At 38.6% G+C, this 18,337-nt stretch overlaps 2 protein-coding genes across 2 annotated transcripts; both read right to left on the reverse strand.

The window, feature by feature from the left end:
- Positions 1–567: 567 nt before the first annotated feature.
- On the reverse strand, positions 568–899 carry LOC129110947 (cortexin-1). Its single transcript, XM_054623224.1, has one exon. The coding sequence runs from the start codon at positions 879–881 to the stop codon at positions 606–608; it is 276 nt and encodes a 91-aa protein (XP_054479199.1). The 5' UTR covers positions 882–899; the 3' UTR covers positions 568–605.
- A 7,335-nt stretch (positions 900–8,234) lies between these two features.
- LOC129110929 (mitochondrial import inner membrane translocase subunit TIM44-like) lies at positions 8,235–16,890 on the reverse strand. The gene is made up of 13 exons (XM_054623206.1): positions 16,826–16,890; positions 15,164–15,268; positions 14,710–14,874; positions 14,503–14,583; positions 14,178–14,327; positions 13,609–13,742; positions 13,410–13,495; positions 13,045–13,137; positions 12,646–12,770; positions 12,012–12,062; positions 11,594–11,683; positions 11,214–11,324; positions 8,235–10,764 (listed from the first exon to the last, which is right to left on the reverse strand). Exons 1-13 carry the CDS (start codon positions 16,853–16,855, stop codon positions 10,645–10,647), a joined length of 1,341 nt encoding a protein of 446 aa, XP_054479181.1. The 5' UTR covers positions 16,856–16,890; the 3' UTR covers positions 8,235–10,644.
- Positions 16,891–18,337: the final 1,447 nt, after the last annotated feature.

Raw genomic sequence — 18,337 nt, forward strand, 5'->3', positions numbered from 1 at the left:
TTCCTGTTCCAGAGAAACTATGACATCTTCTAAATTGTTTGTTCAGCTTCACTTCCAAAAAACACTGAAAGACTTGTACAATTTAGCAGTAAATCACTGTATAAAGTTTACAATGTTGCTTTAACCCTGCTGTAGAAGTGCATATCAGTTCTGTCTAAATGACTTCCATGTCTCTCCTAAACTCATTTGATTTCACTTTTATTTAATCAGGACCTCTCTTGCAGCAGCTCTGCTCTCTATTTATAATTCAGCCCTGGGATTTGTAAAAACATTATAGAATTACAAAATGACAGGACAAACAGGAGTCACAACATAATGCTGTGATACTGATCGCTGTCTTCCTGCAATTTGTCACTTTAGAAGCTGCAGTGTAACAATATACCCACCTAAAAATCTCCAATATGACATTAATTACTCGGAATTCAAATGGATGCAGGACTTCTGGTGTCTGCTCCTTTTCTCTTTCAGAATTAAATCCTTATATAGATACTGTTAAATGTTTTTTATGCTGGTATCGTTTCAGCTTTTAATTTAAAGTCCCACAAAAGAACCTTAACATGTCTCCAAATTCATCCCTCTCCTCATCTCCCTACCACCCCTCATCTTCACACCAGTGCATAATCAAACTGTCCTCTGTCCAGCCCCTCCTTATGATCCGTCCACGACGAGGCTGGCATGCTGCTGTAGGGGTCCAACAGGATACGGACGCAGCGAATGATGAGAAAGAGCAGCAGCAGCACGAGAAGGCCAACGAAACACAGAGCCGATCCCTGCTCGGGGTGCCCCGGCATGGGCTGCAGCACCGTAGGGCCCCTGGGGAACTCGGGTGGAGCAGGAGAGGTGAGTTCATAGTCCACAACCCAGTAGTTTGTGTTGCTCATCTTGGAAGTCAGGGAACGTTTTGAAGGTTGAAATCGTTTACTGTGAACTTTTTGTTTTGCAGTCAGAAGCTATGAGGGTCATCTTTGTTAATGAGTGTGATTTCTAAACACAGAGGGGGATCACATTGTGAAATCTGGCAGATGTCAACAAATTGAACTCACAGTGTTTCCCAAAAAACAGGGCAAATTAATTGTTCCAGCAGAAAATTCACAGGGTGAATCAGGAGTGAAAATGAATAAGCCCTCCAGGTAGCAGAGCAGCACGCTGAGGCATGCACAGTGAGGTTTAATTAGATTTAACTGTCCCTCTCTCTTTCTTCCACATAGACTCACTTGCTATGAAGAGAAGCTAATTATACAAAAGTTGGGGTCACTACTTCAATTTCAGATCACCTACACAGTCCTCAGTTCATTTGTCAATATTTTAAGTTTCATCCAATAGCAGCCCTACAGGGTCATTAATGGGGATTTTCCACGTGAAGTATAAATCTCAGTCGAGCGGCTGAAGATGTTCCATCGATCAATGAAAGTGCTCGCCCGCTGTAAATGATCAGCAGATGTTTCCGTTTTGCATACCTCGAATTGTTTGGCCGTGTTGCAATGAGTTGTTGATTTACTGAAAGAGCTGCTTCTTTTTAATATCTTGATTCAGCAGTAATGTTTTCATTCGGGGAGTCACTCCTGAAGATTCCTGCGGGGAAAAAAACAAAGATGAGACACAACATGAGTGAGTGAGTTTGCTGAATGGAGGGAAAAGTCTAATTGTTTCAGTGTGTCCAGAGCTCAGGGGCCTTTGGAACATTATTATAGATCTTTACTTTGCAGGGACCCGAGTGAGCTGTTTTCAGGGAGCCCAAACTCAGCATTGCTCGATTCAGCACAGTCTCACTTTAAAGCTGTTATTACAAACCCTGTCCGATCTGCTAATCTTTCTTGTGAGAAAAAGAACTGAGACAAGGCGGAAAAAACACCACTATTTTGAACTCAAATACAACATAGTACAAGATAAATAAATCAGACACTGATGACGGAAGAGAATAATGTGAAGGAAACCCTCAGAGAGTTGCATCACTCTTGTACAGAAACACTCTCCGTAGGCTGTTAAATAGGCATTGGAGTGGAGAGACATTTCATGCTGTAGGTGCACTCCCTAGTCAGCAGATTCTATTCCAGGAGGCTTCATCTCCCTCCTTACCAGCCCGCTGATCTTCGCAAAGATACGGTGATAGCTTCCCTGCTCTCTGGATGATGGGCCTTAAGGGCCAAGGGCAGCTTTTAATAGGAGACTTGAAGACATAATGAAAGAAACTGCCTGCCTCAGTATCAATTATCAAATGGCCCGTTGTTACATCAGGCTGGACAGTCCAGGTAGCTGCGTGTATAGAGGGAAGCTAAATGATCAAGAGAGAGAGCCATGAAGTAGAGCAAAGTTTACACAACAGGAAAACACATTAGTCAGAGTCACCAAGTGGAAACCACTCAGAACAAGGCTGATAATGAACATTGAAAATAGAAGTTTAGCAATGTGATGTTTGATGTTGTTTAATTACTTACATACTGCAACAAATAATTGTTTTTCCATGAAAGTCTGCATTACCCTGCTATTCCTGCACAGACTATTTTATAGTTTGATTTTACGACAGGACTTTAAAGTTATTGAGTTTTCCTTCCTCTGAAATCCTTTTCAGTATGTGCCCCGTCAGAATATACAGTTAGTTATGCAACACATCCAACATTTTTTGCTACTCACTGCAACTTTACTTGACAGTTTGCTTTATGCCGCATTGGCAGAATATAAAGTAGGGGAGGGTTACATTAATTAACCCCATCCTACATTTTTGATTCCATGATCCACCTGCTTCACAAGTCAGGAAGTCAAACAAAACATGTTTTTACATCACAAACTTGTCTATTTGTTCTTATTCACAAGCAAAATCTGACTCGATTAAAGATTGGCTTATAAAAGCAGGTTATCCGAGGTCATTCTGATACAAACAACACAGAGGATGGAAACCTGGTGGCTTTGAGGAGAAAAACAAATACAGCTTAAAGAATATAAAAGAATGAGCAACATCCATTTCATGGCTCATCGATCCTCATTGAGAGACCTGCTTTGGTTCTTAAGCAGCAGATAAATCACACTGTGGGGCCTGTCCACATCTGATTTACACTTTAAGAATAAATACTTTTAGCTATTCTGGAGTCCAGAATTGAAAAAGTGAAATGTGGACAAATGTCACAGAATCATAGTTTTACATTTGAAAAATGGAAATGAAATGATGAAAAATGTAGATTTACAAAAGCTTCCTGATAGATATGCCAGTGAATTCTGAGAACAGAGCACATGCAGTGACATATGGTGTCCCTCGTGGCTGTAATAACCTGTAATACCTCCCATTTATACCTGTGGATTATGACAGCAGCTTTGAAAATGTCAAGGACTCCAAATAAAAGGGTGAAATATGTTGTCCAAAGTAAACCCCAAATGTGGGACTGTCACGCTAAGCAAGGCCAAATATCTGTTGTTGAAGCAATGAGCTCTCTGTCATCTGACTATTCTGATTGTATGGTATCTAAAATGATAGATGAATAACGTCATTCTACAGAACGCTGTTGCCTCCATCTTTTTTTAATCCCCGCTCTTAGTGATCTCTTGATTATATCACCCCAAAGACTTTCTGTAGTTTGATGTTTATTCTTGTGGTGAAAAGCAATACGATTTCTTGATCACATAAATTAATGAACTTTATAAAGCTTCTATTGCAACCATCTGAAACTTAAAATACTTGTACTTGATTATGTCCTTAAAATGCAGGACATGAGATGAGTATCATGCAGTGGGTAAATTGACTTTATATTGGGAAGACTTGCTCCAAAAACAGAATTAACTCAGTTCAAGAGGCTTAACTTTAAACATTAATATTGCCTGGATCCCCCCGTCTAAATAAGTGAAAAATGGAAAAAAAAAATCTTGATTTTAAAACATTGAATTTAATGAATCAAAGAAGGGTGAATCAACAATGTTGTACATTATTCAAATTTAACGTGACATGGAGTTTTAAGTTCCACGCTGCCTTCATAAAAAAGTTCACACAATGACAAACTGGAGGACGATAAGAATAAAGAGACTTACTTCCCGGCTGAAAATCACAGAGTGATGATGATCCTGCAGCAGCAGCAGCAGCTGTTCAGCACTGCAGACAGCTCCGGGCTCGCTCTGCCGGCACACTGAGCTTCAGGTCTGATCTCTGTCACGTCCTGCAGCACCTCCTCTGCTTTGTCCGGAGCTTTAAGTCAATGCTGTTTGAGGGATCCGCCCCACCTCGCAGCCCACTTATATCCCTGTCCCTTTATGGACTGCACACATAATCTGTTCGTTTGGATGAGTGAAGCGCCAGGAGCCATGTGTGGCTTTTGCATTATGTAAGAGGAGTGTGTGGGGCACGGACACTGAGGGGCCCTGGTAGCCTTGCAGCCAATATGAGTTTTAACAGTTTGATTCTTGTTTAGAATAATCCTATACGAATATCAAACAACGTTTGTGCACCGAAATGTGTTAGTTGAAAGGTGACAGGTGCATAGAAAAAAACGGAAGCATTTAATACTTTGCTTGGTAGGTTATTGTGCAGTATGTTGTACAAATTGTAAGGGTGAGACACGTTTTTTTAATTTTAAGCTATTTAATAAAGATGCTGCATTGATCACATGAATTATACAAAGAAGTTCTTAAGTTAGTTTGGGCTGAGAGATATCAAAAGACAAATGTGTTGATGGAAATGTAATGACATTTTAGAGGGTTGTATTTAAACTGAGGATATGGAAGTCGTCTGTTGTTTTTTCTGGAAATATTGAGTTTTATTTTACAAATGTACACATTTTTAGGCTGATTCCAGTATTTCTATCCCTCGTATTTTTTTTTACCAGGATTTAATTATTCTCCACCATTATTCCTGGAGAGATTTTTGAAACTGCATATATATAATAAAGTAGTTGTTGAATTTGTGAAGAATTCCCTTAAAGTAAATGCTGATCAACTGCATTTTATGCAATTGATCGAGTAGCTATGAAGAGCCCCCAAAATTAGGACAATTTAGAGATTTTATATAGTAATGTTGTTGACTTTAGATCGATTGTGGGGACCCTGTTTAAAATAAATGTTGGCTATGGTTTGTTTTGGTACAAAACATGCATGGCGTAATTAAACTGCTGTGGGCCGCGACTGACCACCCTCTAGGTTTTACGGCACCGTGTGTAGTTCCTAGTAATTATATTAAACACAAATTAGTTTAGTAATAAGTACCATGTTAACGTAATACAGACTGCAGGTAAAACTATAACTAAATTGTATCAGAAACAGAACAAGATGTTGACTTGATGATTTGTCTGTAAAAAGGAGGTCAAGACAAAGTTGATGAATTATTAAAGTTTACTTTACAAAAGCAGGCCTATAGATTGCACAAGCTTGGTGAAAGATGTCCTCATTACTGCCAGTTATGTCAGACTGCATTGGGAGTTTTGCTGAACTGCAAAAAATGATGCGATCATGATGTGAAGCAAACCTGACTGCACCTGTGGCTCAGCTCCAGATAGTCACTGTGAGAAGTAATTAATTAACACAATTAAAACTGTACAAACACTAGGACAGACTGCAGTACGTACACATCATCATCCCCCCTGCCTGAGGCCGCACAGGATCTCCCCGTAGGTTTAATTAATCACCAGTGGATTTTCACACTGTCCTGAAGGGGATCATAATCTAATCACACTGAGCAGTGCTCCAGCAGGCTGCCTACTGCGGACTTAATTGATAAGAGTCTCCAGCCTGCAAGGTTATGAAATTCAACATTTACATCACTGTCGCCCTTGTTGTTACAGATGGTTCACTGAGAGGTCAAGCTGTGGTTCAGGGAGCAGACGCAGGTCACCGCTACATGATGTTTGGACCCATGACAGCAGGTGAGTCTGATTAACTAAAGCCTTGTGTGTGGGACACTTGAGCCTTTGTTGCCCTGGTTTTATCCTTTCAGGCAGCCCTTGTTTTCACAAAGTAGACACATAACAGTTTTCACAAGTGCGTAGAACGTTATGTATTCACCTGTTCTGTTCAAAATTGTCCGGTAGTTATGATTAAATAGATGATATTTATATTTAAAGGATTAGTTCGATATTTTATTTTCTTCCTTCCAGAGAGTTAGATGAGGAGATCGATTCCACTCTCAAATTTGTTTACTATGTGGGTTGCTGCTAAGCTTCATTTTGGGATTTTTTTTTTTAAATAAACAAACATTTTTCCCAAAATGACAAATCATGTACATACCCACCTGACATATTAAGTCATTATATTCACAACCAAATTTCAAGGTGAAACTTGGTGCTTACCTAAATTTTAGAGTATTGCAGCAGCCCCTAAATGTGTGCAGTATGCATACAAACAAGTAAGTTTTCCAGTTTATCATGCTAGTGTCGAGTTTTTCACTCAGGACAGATAGACTCCTTCAAATGTTGTTTAATTTGCACAGGACATTATATCACAAACTGTGTTCTAAAATAATGTTGCTTCTTATATAAAAAACCCTAAACAACCACAAAGATACATTTAATCATCTAAATAAGCAATATTGGTTTAATGACATTTAAACAGTTTGATATCTGCTTACATAATGGTCTGTTGTTGCTGAATATGCTGCACTAAAAGCCTTTTTATTATGTAAACTAGAGCACAGCTTGGTGTAGTTTGCCTTCAAAGAACATACTGGGATAAAAAGTAGATAAAGGAGAGTACTGCTCGGCCTCCAGGCTGTTATGTTGGTTCATCAAGCCGCATTCATTCAGTACCATAAGAGTGCTCATCGCTCAGGGGGTCAAAACATGGACTTTTTCCAGAAGAATGCTCTCATATATCCTGCCATTTAAATGGTTTTACTGTTAACTTATCCCTAACATAAATAAAAAACAGGTGAAAACATGCAGCAAAAACTTGATTGGCAAGGATTTACTTTGGTTTAGCTCAGAGGAATCAACTCTAAGTAGGCTTCGGTTGCAGTCCGGAGAAGAGAGTAGACTTTGGAGGAACAAAGGAGGTTAGTTAGTGAAAGGGCGTCCCCAGTCATTCATCACAACAGACAGCTATGGGATGAGGTCCACTATATATTGGCCGTGTGTGTGAACCTACAGGCATGCGTTATTTAAAGCCTGATATATCATCCCTATGCTACCAAATCCATAGGTCTATCAACCAGTGTCAATGGCCAGATCCATGGACATTTATCAAAGCTTGTCAGTTTCGAAATGAAAAAACAAAGGACACTCACACAGACGAGCAGAGTTTAATTGTTTGTGCACCAACATACACCAAACATACAAAGCTACTGACTCTAAGAAAGCTTGGACGAAGGGAATCATATAACAGCGCCCTTTATTCTGCAGACAGACATATTACTGGATAAAAATAGAAAAACTCATGAATCTATTTTTTTTGATCAACTTAAAAGTTAATATTGAAAGATGGATTTAATGTCTCGTACTCATGGAAAAATTCAGAAACGTAGTTTTTGAAGTGAACCTTGTTGATAAAGGATACATTTTATTTTTTACTTGTTCCATGTCTACTCCAATAAAAGAACAATGTGAGTGTTGCATAGAGCAAACATAGTGGTTACAAGTAGTGGAGCAAAAATAAAGTTTTTCCTCAGGGTAGTGTTAGATGAGCGTTCATAAAATCAAAACAATTTATCCCCTTAGACAATTTGGCAATCTACATTTCTATTGATTAGAAACAGTATTTTGTGTGCATAGATGACACTTTGGTTGGTAGTGGCTCTAGAGGAAAGCTCATAAAGTGGACAGTGTGAAGATCGGACACAATGACACTAGATCAATGTTGAGGTCATGACAAAACATGACAAGATTCATTGTCTGGTGACCTATTCACCTGTAGTGTCTTGTAAAATGTAGGACATTTTACAATACATATCTTTAAAGGCTGTTTCTCAAAATTAGTTTTCTTTCTCAAACTATGGGCCAGATATCTCCACCTCAGTAGTTCTTACATACACCAGCCTTCCAGTTTCATTCCTAAATATATTCTGAAATTTTTCATGAGACTTTTGTTCGTATATCAGTCATAGCCTGGTTTATATAACATTTTATTCCTAAAAACATGGCAATTTGGCTTTTTATTGATGGCTGTTGCAGCTGTTTACAGTGCCTCTGTAAAAACCTTTGACTCTAACATGTCAACAAATTAAAAACATTTTTTTTACCTTTATGTTAATAAGCATATATTTGATTGGAAAATACCTCATTTGCAGGTTGAAACATACATTTTCAGAAAACTTGTAAAACATTTGTCTTAATGTAAGTAATTAACTGGGGAAATGTCATGGTGATATCTATCAGTTAAATATTTTACACTATTCACCTTAGGTGTCTCCCCCTTATGAGTCTTCTCAACTATTGTTTAAGGCTTATAATTTAAAAAATATTGCCATGTTTTTTTTTTTTCTCATCCCATGAAGTGACAAAACAACTACACAGAAAGATTATTACTTGAGCATGTTGTGACCATACATGAATTCTAGTTCGTAACACACCATCTCACATCACATGCTTTGGCCATGAATGACAACAAACAAAACATGCTCAAATTATTGTGGTATAATCTAGGCACTAAATATGGTCATCAGGAACTCAATTTCTCTTCACATCATGGACCTTTCTGTAGATTAATAGAATAGTCAAACGTTACAGAAGTACAATCATAATGTGTTCAATCATCAGTGACATGAGAGTAGAGACCCACATGGTCACACAGTAAAAATGTAAAAGTCAGTCTACACAACGAGTTCAGCAATGTGCTAATTCAAGTTTTTATCTTCAGCAACAGTAAACCAAACATTTAAGTAAAACAAACGGCTGAAAAATATACAACATGAGATGGCAAATGATCATCAAACCATAAAGCTGCCATTACGACATATTTGAATGTGGTCCCTCCCAATCTTATAAATAAGCAGTACTCAACATTTAATATATTTACAATGAGTTGAGAGCTTATATTTATATGTAGATATGATACAGTTGTTCTTATTGAGAGTGGATATACAGTGACTGGGAGCCTAATGCACGGCAACTTGAGAAAAACACATGCTGCCTTTCAAATACAAACATAAGGACACGTTTTCTTCGGTTGCTTGTGGTTTCTCAGGTGAATTGGCCGCTCTGAGCTACAGTATATATGACAACATGGACCCTGACGACACAGGTCATTACATCCTATATTATATGATTCAAACCTCAATTTACTTGGGGTACTTTTTAAGTTTTGGCATGTTTCTGATGTGAAAGCCAGCAGGAACCAAGAAGAAACAACCACAGCTGGATTTTGCAGATAATGGTAGACTTCTTTAAGAATGCATTTGTTTTCATGATCGATGGTAATTTGGTCTAGAAAAAGAAAACTTCAACCATTTACTCAAAACTTTACAAAATATTGAAGACTGTCTCAATAGTTAATTTTATCTTCCCCTATGTGATTTTGTCAATTCTGCTTATATGACATTGGGCGACTGCATGAGCAAAGTATTAACATGTTTGTTGGTCGATTCCTCTTGGTCATAGGCAGCCAGAAAATACCATTTTCACTTTAAGCCTGAAAGTTGTACTCCAGCCATTTAGTATTGCATTTTTAGAAAGTTTGGAGACTCACAAGAGATGCATTTAAAAAATAGAATGGTTGAAATCCGAGCACCACAGGCTTGGATATCTTGACTTTAATTTCATAATATGGGCCAAGCTTGAAAAACAATGAATCCTATGTTTCCGCATCTTTCTTCTGACCCTTCCTGCCTGGTAAATGCTCAATTACTACATCCCAAGTTCTTAACGCAGGGTTTTGTTAAAAAGTGAAGTCTAATCTCTGGTAACTGATTACATCATCGGGGCTATTTTATCAGATTTTAGAAAGCTCGCTTCTGAGCCACAGATGACATTATACAACTGTAAACCAATCTGCATGTGTAAAATTAGCGGAGTGCCCCGTTAACTTGAAACATGATCACCTTGATTAACAAGGTCTCTCATGCTGTGTCACTAAGCTTTTCTGGTTGTTGCAACAAGGCTCCATGCCTCTGCCCAAATTTTAATTTCATGTTTATATTATTTGACAAAGACAGTGGTGACATTAAATTTAGTTTTAGATTTCAGTCGTCCCTCTCGAGACTAGCCAAGTCACAGGTGTCATGTTCATTTTCTTCCACAGCTCTTCTTGGATCCAGCCACCAGCCTGTTGTGGATGGACTGTACCACTTGATGAAACAACCATGGGAATGGCACAGACTCCTCTTTTAGCCAGTTGAAAAAAGTTGGTTGCATCCATCCGAAAAATGAATGTAAGTTTTCTGTATTCCACCTGGAAACCGAAACACCGAGCGTACCAGTGCAGGAGACAACACACACATGTAAATGGACGCATAGTTTTCTATGTATAGATCGTATACTGGTAGTCACTATGTTCATGTGTATCTTATCACCATGGAGGGGATGAATTGACATTTGCACATAAATCCTCTGGGAAATTGGAAATGTGTGAGTGCGCAAATACAGTCGCTGGCATGACACAGGAGCATGGGTACACTCTGCGCTCAGATGTTAATGTATGTGTGTACGAGACAGTACGTGCAGGTGTTACAGGCACATCCTTGTGTGTCTCTTCCATTCTCCACAGTTTGTGTGTCTCATGTCTGCCTTTTCTCCCGCTCTCCTCCTAGAGGGCCTGCTCTGTGCTGGAGGCGGAGATGTCCAGTAGTCTCCAGGCTGCGTTGGGGTTCAGCTCCTCCTGGTCACGACACAACGCCCAAACATACATCATCCTCATCACCTTCTCCTGTTGGGGAGGAGGAGGAGAGCACAGGGTCAGTACCGTGTGGAGGAGAGAGAGAGAGAGAGAGAGAGAGAGAGAGAGGAGAGAGAGAGAGAGAGAGAGAGAGAGAGAGAGAGAGAGAGAGAGAGAGAGAGAGAGCTCAAAAAAGGTTCACATCTCAAAACTACAACTCATTTAGCGGCTTTCAGGATGTATGCTGCAACTTGCTGGACAGACTAGATGCCATGTGTTTAAATTCACAAGAGCTATTTATCATGATCAGTAGTTTAAATCTTACTGTATTAGTCACATGAAGAAAAACAAGCCAGATTCCTATTGCTACATGAAACTTGTGAAATTCACGTTTTGAGGAGTGCTGATCTACTTTCAGCCATTTGAGTGATTTACTTATTTGAAACGACTCTGAATATGAGATTTACTACTCTGGCACAAGTAATCACGAGTTTACTAACCGGATCTCCTTCCACAATGTCTCCTTTGGGGCCGCGGATCACCATGACAACCTGAGCCTGGAAGGTGATAATCAGCACTGGCCCCTGGTCCATCATCTTACCCATCGCCAGCTACAACACAGAGAGGAAACAATAAACAAATTACATGAGAACATCACACTTAACAACAGTTATGTCACTTTCTGCAGCTACATGACTTCTTAAACGGCCTTTTAACAATAAGTGACGTTGGCTTTTGTGCATGTAAGTGAAGTGAATGTTTAAAAGCTGAATAGAGAAAAGGAAAGGGGAAGAAACCATAATTACAGATATTACCTTAGGGACAATAACATAGTTCAGTATGGAGCAATGTGTGTGATGGCTGGTGTAAAAGCACTTACATCTATGTTGTCAATATCCAGGATTTTGGACTGGAAGAGCAGCCCCAGCGCTCTGGCCTGCTGGATGGGGTGAGCCAGCTGACTGTACGTCTAAAGGCAGGTAAATAAAAACACAATGAAGCGTCACACATACTTGTATGCCAACTAAAGTGGACAGACCAACATAGTAGAGTCTTCTATTTAAAAAAAAAAAAAAAAAGCATTGTGCAAATTAACACATCAAAGCATTGACCAAGAAATGAGGACATTGCCTGATATCAATTTATTACAACATATAAAACAAAATAAGGAGATGCTGATGGTTTGAGGTCAGACTTCAGTAATTAAAAAAAACAAAAAACATTTCACTGTCTATGCTGTATTTATTTTGAGTTTAATTGAATACTAAATGTAGAGGCAGCAGCAGCCTATGACTTACAGCTTCATAGCACCAGTCTTTCAATACGTCCAGCTCTCCGCGGATCATAGCCTGCAGAAAGAACAGCGACATTGTGTCAACGTTGATTGTTTACTGCATCAGAGGGGTATTTCACAAAGTGAGCTGAACCAGTGAACCAAACTTATCTTGTTTAATCCTGCCTATTTCCAACTGTCTTGTAGTCTTAGTGTCAGATTTCTATTCAATAACACCAAATTTAGTGTTTTTAAATAACTGTATTCAAACTCATGTGAGTGCCAATTTATTTCCAGGTTAATTTAAGATAGAAATGTATGTCTTTTGTCATTATTATATGCTTTTAACTGCATCATCAGCTCTTGTTCTGTGAACACGAAGGAAACAACACATTGTTTTGAGTGTTTCCCATCATCAACAATTCTAGTTATGATTGCTGCTCAGCATTTAAATCTGACAGCTCCAGCCTGATTTGACCAATTCCAACCCAAATTCATTTACTTAATCTGATGTTAAAATGGAATATAATTTCAGATTTAATGAAGCAAGACATTCCTCAGTAACTCTTTTCTTGAACTCCTTTGTGGAATACCCTCAGGTATTGAGCAAAGAGAGGAGTGTACACAGGGACAAACTGACAGAAGAGCTCTCTTTTTACCTCCAGTATGTTCGGGATGATGTCTTTCTCACACTGTTTGAGGAAAGAGTCTTTGTCAAAGGTGGGGTCTGCCTTCACAATCTCTGTCAGCACCTCGGACATTTCTGTTTTAGAAAAAAGACCACCTGGAAAACAAACACAGACAACAAAAAATGAACAGTTACTATGGTTGAAATGGGGCAAACATGGCTATGTCTTCTTGTTTTGTCTATAACTACCTGTGGAAATGGCAAAAGTATTTTCACATATTGTTTATATTGACATGAGATTTCAGGGTTTATTCTGTTTTGGGAACAATGTTTCAATTATATTGTATGTAGATTAGTTTTGCCGGGACAATCGTATAAGAGATTATGACAATGGCAAGTAACTGCAAAATCAACTACTGGAGAGCCTTACCTAGGAAGCCAGTGACTCGGTCAGTCACAGCTCTGGATGCTCTGACAAGGGTATTGTCACTTTCATCATATTTCATCTTCATCTCAAAGAATCCTGTAGGAAACAGAAAGGGAATAATGGGGTGAACATAACTCGTTAAACAACAAAATATAAATACAAACGTCTCAATAAACACCTAATGCATGAATTGTATTAGTCCATAATGCAATCTACAGTAGAGAATCTGGTGCCACCTGCTGGCTTTAAAGGGAAGTACATAGGTGCAAACCAAAGATGATTTAGACATGCATCATAATATCAAGAATATATATAAAGAACACTAATTCCGCAGTATCTGAGATAATATATTAAGAGGATTTCCTTACTGTTAAAAACTGCGTTATTGTCTTTGAACTCCTTCCACTGCTGGTACCACTTTGAATCCTTGTGGAGGACAACACCCATAGCCTCTCTGCATCAGAAAATACAAGAAAATCCCTTCATTATTAGGCGGTAGGTGAAGATATATTGTAACAGAAGAAGGGGTGAGAGGAGAAACTGGTTGAAGTTCCAACATTTACTCACTCATCGGCCTCGAACACTCTGGAGTCGCTGTCGGCTCCTTTGGAGGAGAAATCGCTTCTCTTCCTTAGCTGTGATGGAGCTCTGTATTGGCCGGCATCCCCAACATCTATCTCCTTCTTCATGGTCTCCACACCCTACAGAGATCACACACAGCTGTATTAGAACAGGGATGCAACAGTATTTATACCAAACCGTTCAGAACAGGACTTTCAGATCAGTACACCTTATGAGCCGAATAACTGCAGTTCTAGTGGATCGTATGTGATGATTTATAGGAATTATGTTTGTAAATTACAGTCTAAAGTTTTAATTACTTGATATTATACCTTTAAATGAATGTCCTTGACTCATGAGACATATTTACATATGCAAATGCACACCGTGTCAAAAATTAATAAATCGTGACTCAAAATCACAGCAAGTATCCAACCCAGAGTTTTGGTAGGTAGCTGGGTGCCAACAACAATGCAAAGATGAAGATGATTTTACAAGATGCTCCTCCAGAGATGATGTAATTTTGAGTGTGAAACCTTGTTAACTTGTGTATATTATTTTTTATCTCCTCTGACCTGTGAGATGGCCCTGAATGCGCCGGTTCTGCCCAGTTTTTCTCCACCTTTGGAGACGGTCTCAGCAGAGTGCATGGCTGTCTTGGCAGCTTCCTCCACACTTTCCTTGATCTTCTTCCCGATATCAGTACGACTGACCTCCTCAAGACCCTATGGCCAGAACGGTAATACATGCACATACACAAACACAGAGAGACAGATGCATTAGTCAGTCAGTATAGTTAAATATACAATTAGAAACTTTTTCATAAACCAAGAAGTCTTTACTTTATTTTCTCATTTGAAAAAATTTGACACCCATGGTGTAGAAGTGGTGATACCTTACCTCCTTGACGGTCTCTGACAGGGAGCCTAAGGTCTTCTTAAACACCTCTGAGGTCTTCACGGTCTCAGACTCTATAGATTTCTATTAAAGGAAGTAAAAATCATAATGTTGGCGTGTGACAAAAATAAAGTTAGGCAAATCCTGGTTGATGCAGATATCATTCTTGGATTATTATTTGAAGAAATAAAAACCAAATAATGTTCTTACATATTTCCTGCGGGCTTGTTGGAGAGCATCAGACTCGTCAAGCCTCTTGGCCTCTTCCCTGAACTTCTTTATGTTCTCTTTCATCTCCTGATTCTTACCAAATTCCTGGCGCAGGTTATCCACAAACTCTCCGAAGAAACCTTTACGTCCCGAAGCATATCGCACCTTATGAGATAAATAGAAAGTAGCACTTGAGTTGGACAGACAGACACTTAGATAGGATGAACAGACAATTCACATATTTCTGTTTTATCTTTCTGTGACATTGAAATAAGAAATAAACCAGAGTCCCTGTACTATTTAGACTGAAAGAAGGCTACAAAACTGGGACAAATAGTCCTGAAAACAACTTAACTGAAATTAATATTACACAAACAGATAATTTCAATTTATTTGATTAAATGAACAATAATTATGCGTCATGTTAAGGTAAATGGGAGCTGTCGGTGGTTACCTGCACAGTTGCAGCTGGGCTCCTTTGTAACATATAGGCATCGCCTCTCCACACTGAAGAGACAGTAGGCCGGAAGCAGAGGGCCAAGGCACGTCTGCCAACCAGCTGCAAACGAGAGAAAGCCACTGTTAGTACAAACAAAATATCATCTCTGCCAACACTGCAGTGGATGGAGAATAAGTGACAGGTGGTTAATGGGATACTAAGCAGTCATTCCCCCTCAGTTACAAGCAAAGACATCAGATAGGTTTATGGCAGAAACTGGAGTGATGTTGTCGTGATGCTACTTGGAAGAACCCCATTCAATTTTTGTTTAGGTCGTTTGCAGAGTGGTAAATGTGTCTTATATTAATATTTACACATACCTTGACACCTTCGCCCAGTTACATTAAACACTTGTTTCAAAAGCAAGGTTGAGATATTTATAAAGGATAAACCAACATAAACCACCACGAGCCTCCACAACAGCTGTGCCCTGTGAAAGTCGCTTTGATGATTTCTTCTTGCAATCTCCATCCAAAAAGCCATTAAAAAGGGTCACAGCTCAGCAATTCTATTAACATCACAACAGGGGGCATCATTGTTTCAACTAGAACACCTGTTTAGGCACATCTGTTTTTGGTATGCTTCTCAGTTACTAAATTCATCTTTTCCTGTAATTTTTCACCTGTCGGTATCAACATTGGTAGTGGGCCTACTATTCTAATATATTATATTATAGTTGAAAGTCTTCTATGTCTGCCATGACCCTGATGAGCTCTGGGAGGAGCCACCAGCTTACCTGTGCTGTGTGGAGTCAACTAGACACAGGTGAACTCAGTCTGCCTTGAATCAATGCTCTTAGAACTAAAACATGCTCTGTTTGCTCTGTCACAAACCAGACCTGGTGTTCCATAAGTTATTCCTTAAGGTTTACTGTTTGATAATCCCAGTTGTTTTTTATAGTTACATTCATGATTAATTAATAATGGTGTTCAACTGATGTATGCTTTTGAATATTATCTGAATTTGTTCACAGCCATTAAAGTCCCTTTTTGTTGGAATCTACTGGCTCGTTGACCCAAGAGACATGATGTCCCTGAACTCAGCCCTCGCCAAACAGGTTACACCTAAAACAATTACATTCTTTTTAGGATTACGATCTAGACCTGCTGTAACCTTTAAATTAGGCGTTTGTTTATTCTTTGCTACTTTTTTTTGAATAGTTGATCCACCAGTGCCACAGAATCGGATTTAAATTCGCCGAAATCACATCAAAATTGAGAGTATTGATCTACATACTACAGCAGCACCATGTTGAGTAACAGCTGCGATACGCAAGTATGGGATTAATTATGATAAAAATCATTTGCACTCACAAAACTGAAAGCCCTTGCCATGTTACATAATCTGATGAGTCACAGCATTTGGTGTGACAACTGTACAACTGAAACAAGAGATTGTACCAACATAAGACATTAAGAAGCCTGCCGTCTGTCTGATGCAACAAGGCCTTTTATAACGGACATCTCACGGTCTTACTGCATAAAAAACAACCTGCAAACTCCCCCTGCACATAACAAGACGTTAACAGACTAACAACAAGCAGAATGTGTCTACTCGCGTCTCTAAATTATCTGCTAGAGACATACAAACTGTAATGAAGGACATGAATGGTCTAACCTCGTAGCACCGACACACGGAGGCTGCCATCTTGATCTTGAAATGCGCGGAGCTCCATGTGCATCCTGCTGCAGCAGCTGACCTTTCTCTCAGCCAATAGGAGCAGAGCTGATGGGCAGGGGCGGGGCCAGCTGTCAGCAAAACCTTAAAGGGACAGTCCATCCTCAAAAGGACATGCATTGTGCTTTTATAATGACACAATTTTTAATTTGAATGCACAGTTATGAATTAGAAAATATACAACAACAAATCACAGTTGGTTCATAGTGTGTCCTTGGAGTTTCTCACTGTTATAAGGCCTGATCTAGGATTTTACTTCAAACACGGTCACTTGTTTGTTGTATGTTATAATCTATTTTAGTTATTTTTTTTAGTTAGTAAAGTCTTAATTTTCTTAAGATACTGTTTGTAGTCCTGTTCATAAAAGACAAGTCTGCCCTGTCTATGAAAAAATAAATATATACCTCAATATATATGGAGAATTTGTTCATGTGCAAACATACCATGGCAAACATTCAATAGAACCACACTACATTTCAGATATCCATAATGGCATATCCACAATTACGTTCCTACTATTAGTAGTTGTTTTTCAAGATATCCTCAACTTTGATTGTACCAGTAAAAACTTAATTTAACATATCTTAAAATCCTTTAAAAGTACACGTGGCTGTTTTAACATTTAATAGCTCAACTGGATATATATTGCAAATATGTAATTTAAAGCGAGACATCCGGCACTTTTCATATTTGAGAGTTAGTGTCTTCAAAATGGTTGGCATTTTACATTCTCTTTAAAGGCCTTCTTTTCAAACAAGTCTTAAGTATAGAACTAACACCAAACTTTCCAGTTCGATTGATTCTTAATTCTTCCTAGTCAAAAAGAGGATTTTATATAACCACAATCCCGTTTTTCCATCCACATTTGCAATTTTAGATATCCACAAATGCATTCTTCCTCGAATAAAATGAACCTTTTCTATATGTGTTTTTTGTTTTTCAGAATGAACAATTCTTACCAGGAAAATAAACAAAATAAACATCAAGAAAAATAAAACTTAGACATGAACATAAAAACAATAAAAAAAAATGATACTGATGAAGTTTTACCTATGGGTACCATAGGTAAAACTTCTTAGAACTCATTAGTTTTATCTATTAAATGTTGGAAAACACATTTGTTTTTATAGAGAGACTATTCCATCATCTGTCATGTGTTTTTCCTCATAACTTGAATTTTCCCTATATATAATTTCTTTCCAGTCTTGAAGTCAGTTTCTTGTATAGAACAAAATACCTCCACCATAACATTTTCATTTATAGAATTTAGCTCTACAACATTTTTTTAAACAATTCAGAGGGTGCATACTTGCTGCTGGTTGTTTTATCTGACATACCATTTTTATTATGTATGTTCTTTCAGTAACTATATTACACACACACACACACACACACACACACACACACACACACACACACACACACACACACACACACACACACACACACACA

This window comes from Anoplopoma fimbria, chromosome 3 (genome assembly GCF_027596085.1).
Source record: "Anoplopoma fimbria isolate UVic2021 breed Golden Eagle Sablefish chromosome 3, Afim_UVic_2022, whole genome shotgun sequence".
In the NCBI taxonomy this organism is placed as follows: domain Eukaryota; kingdom Metazoa; phylum Chordata; class Actinopteri; order Perciformes; family Anoplopomatidae; genus Anoplopoma; species Anoplopoma fimbria.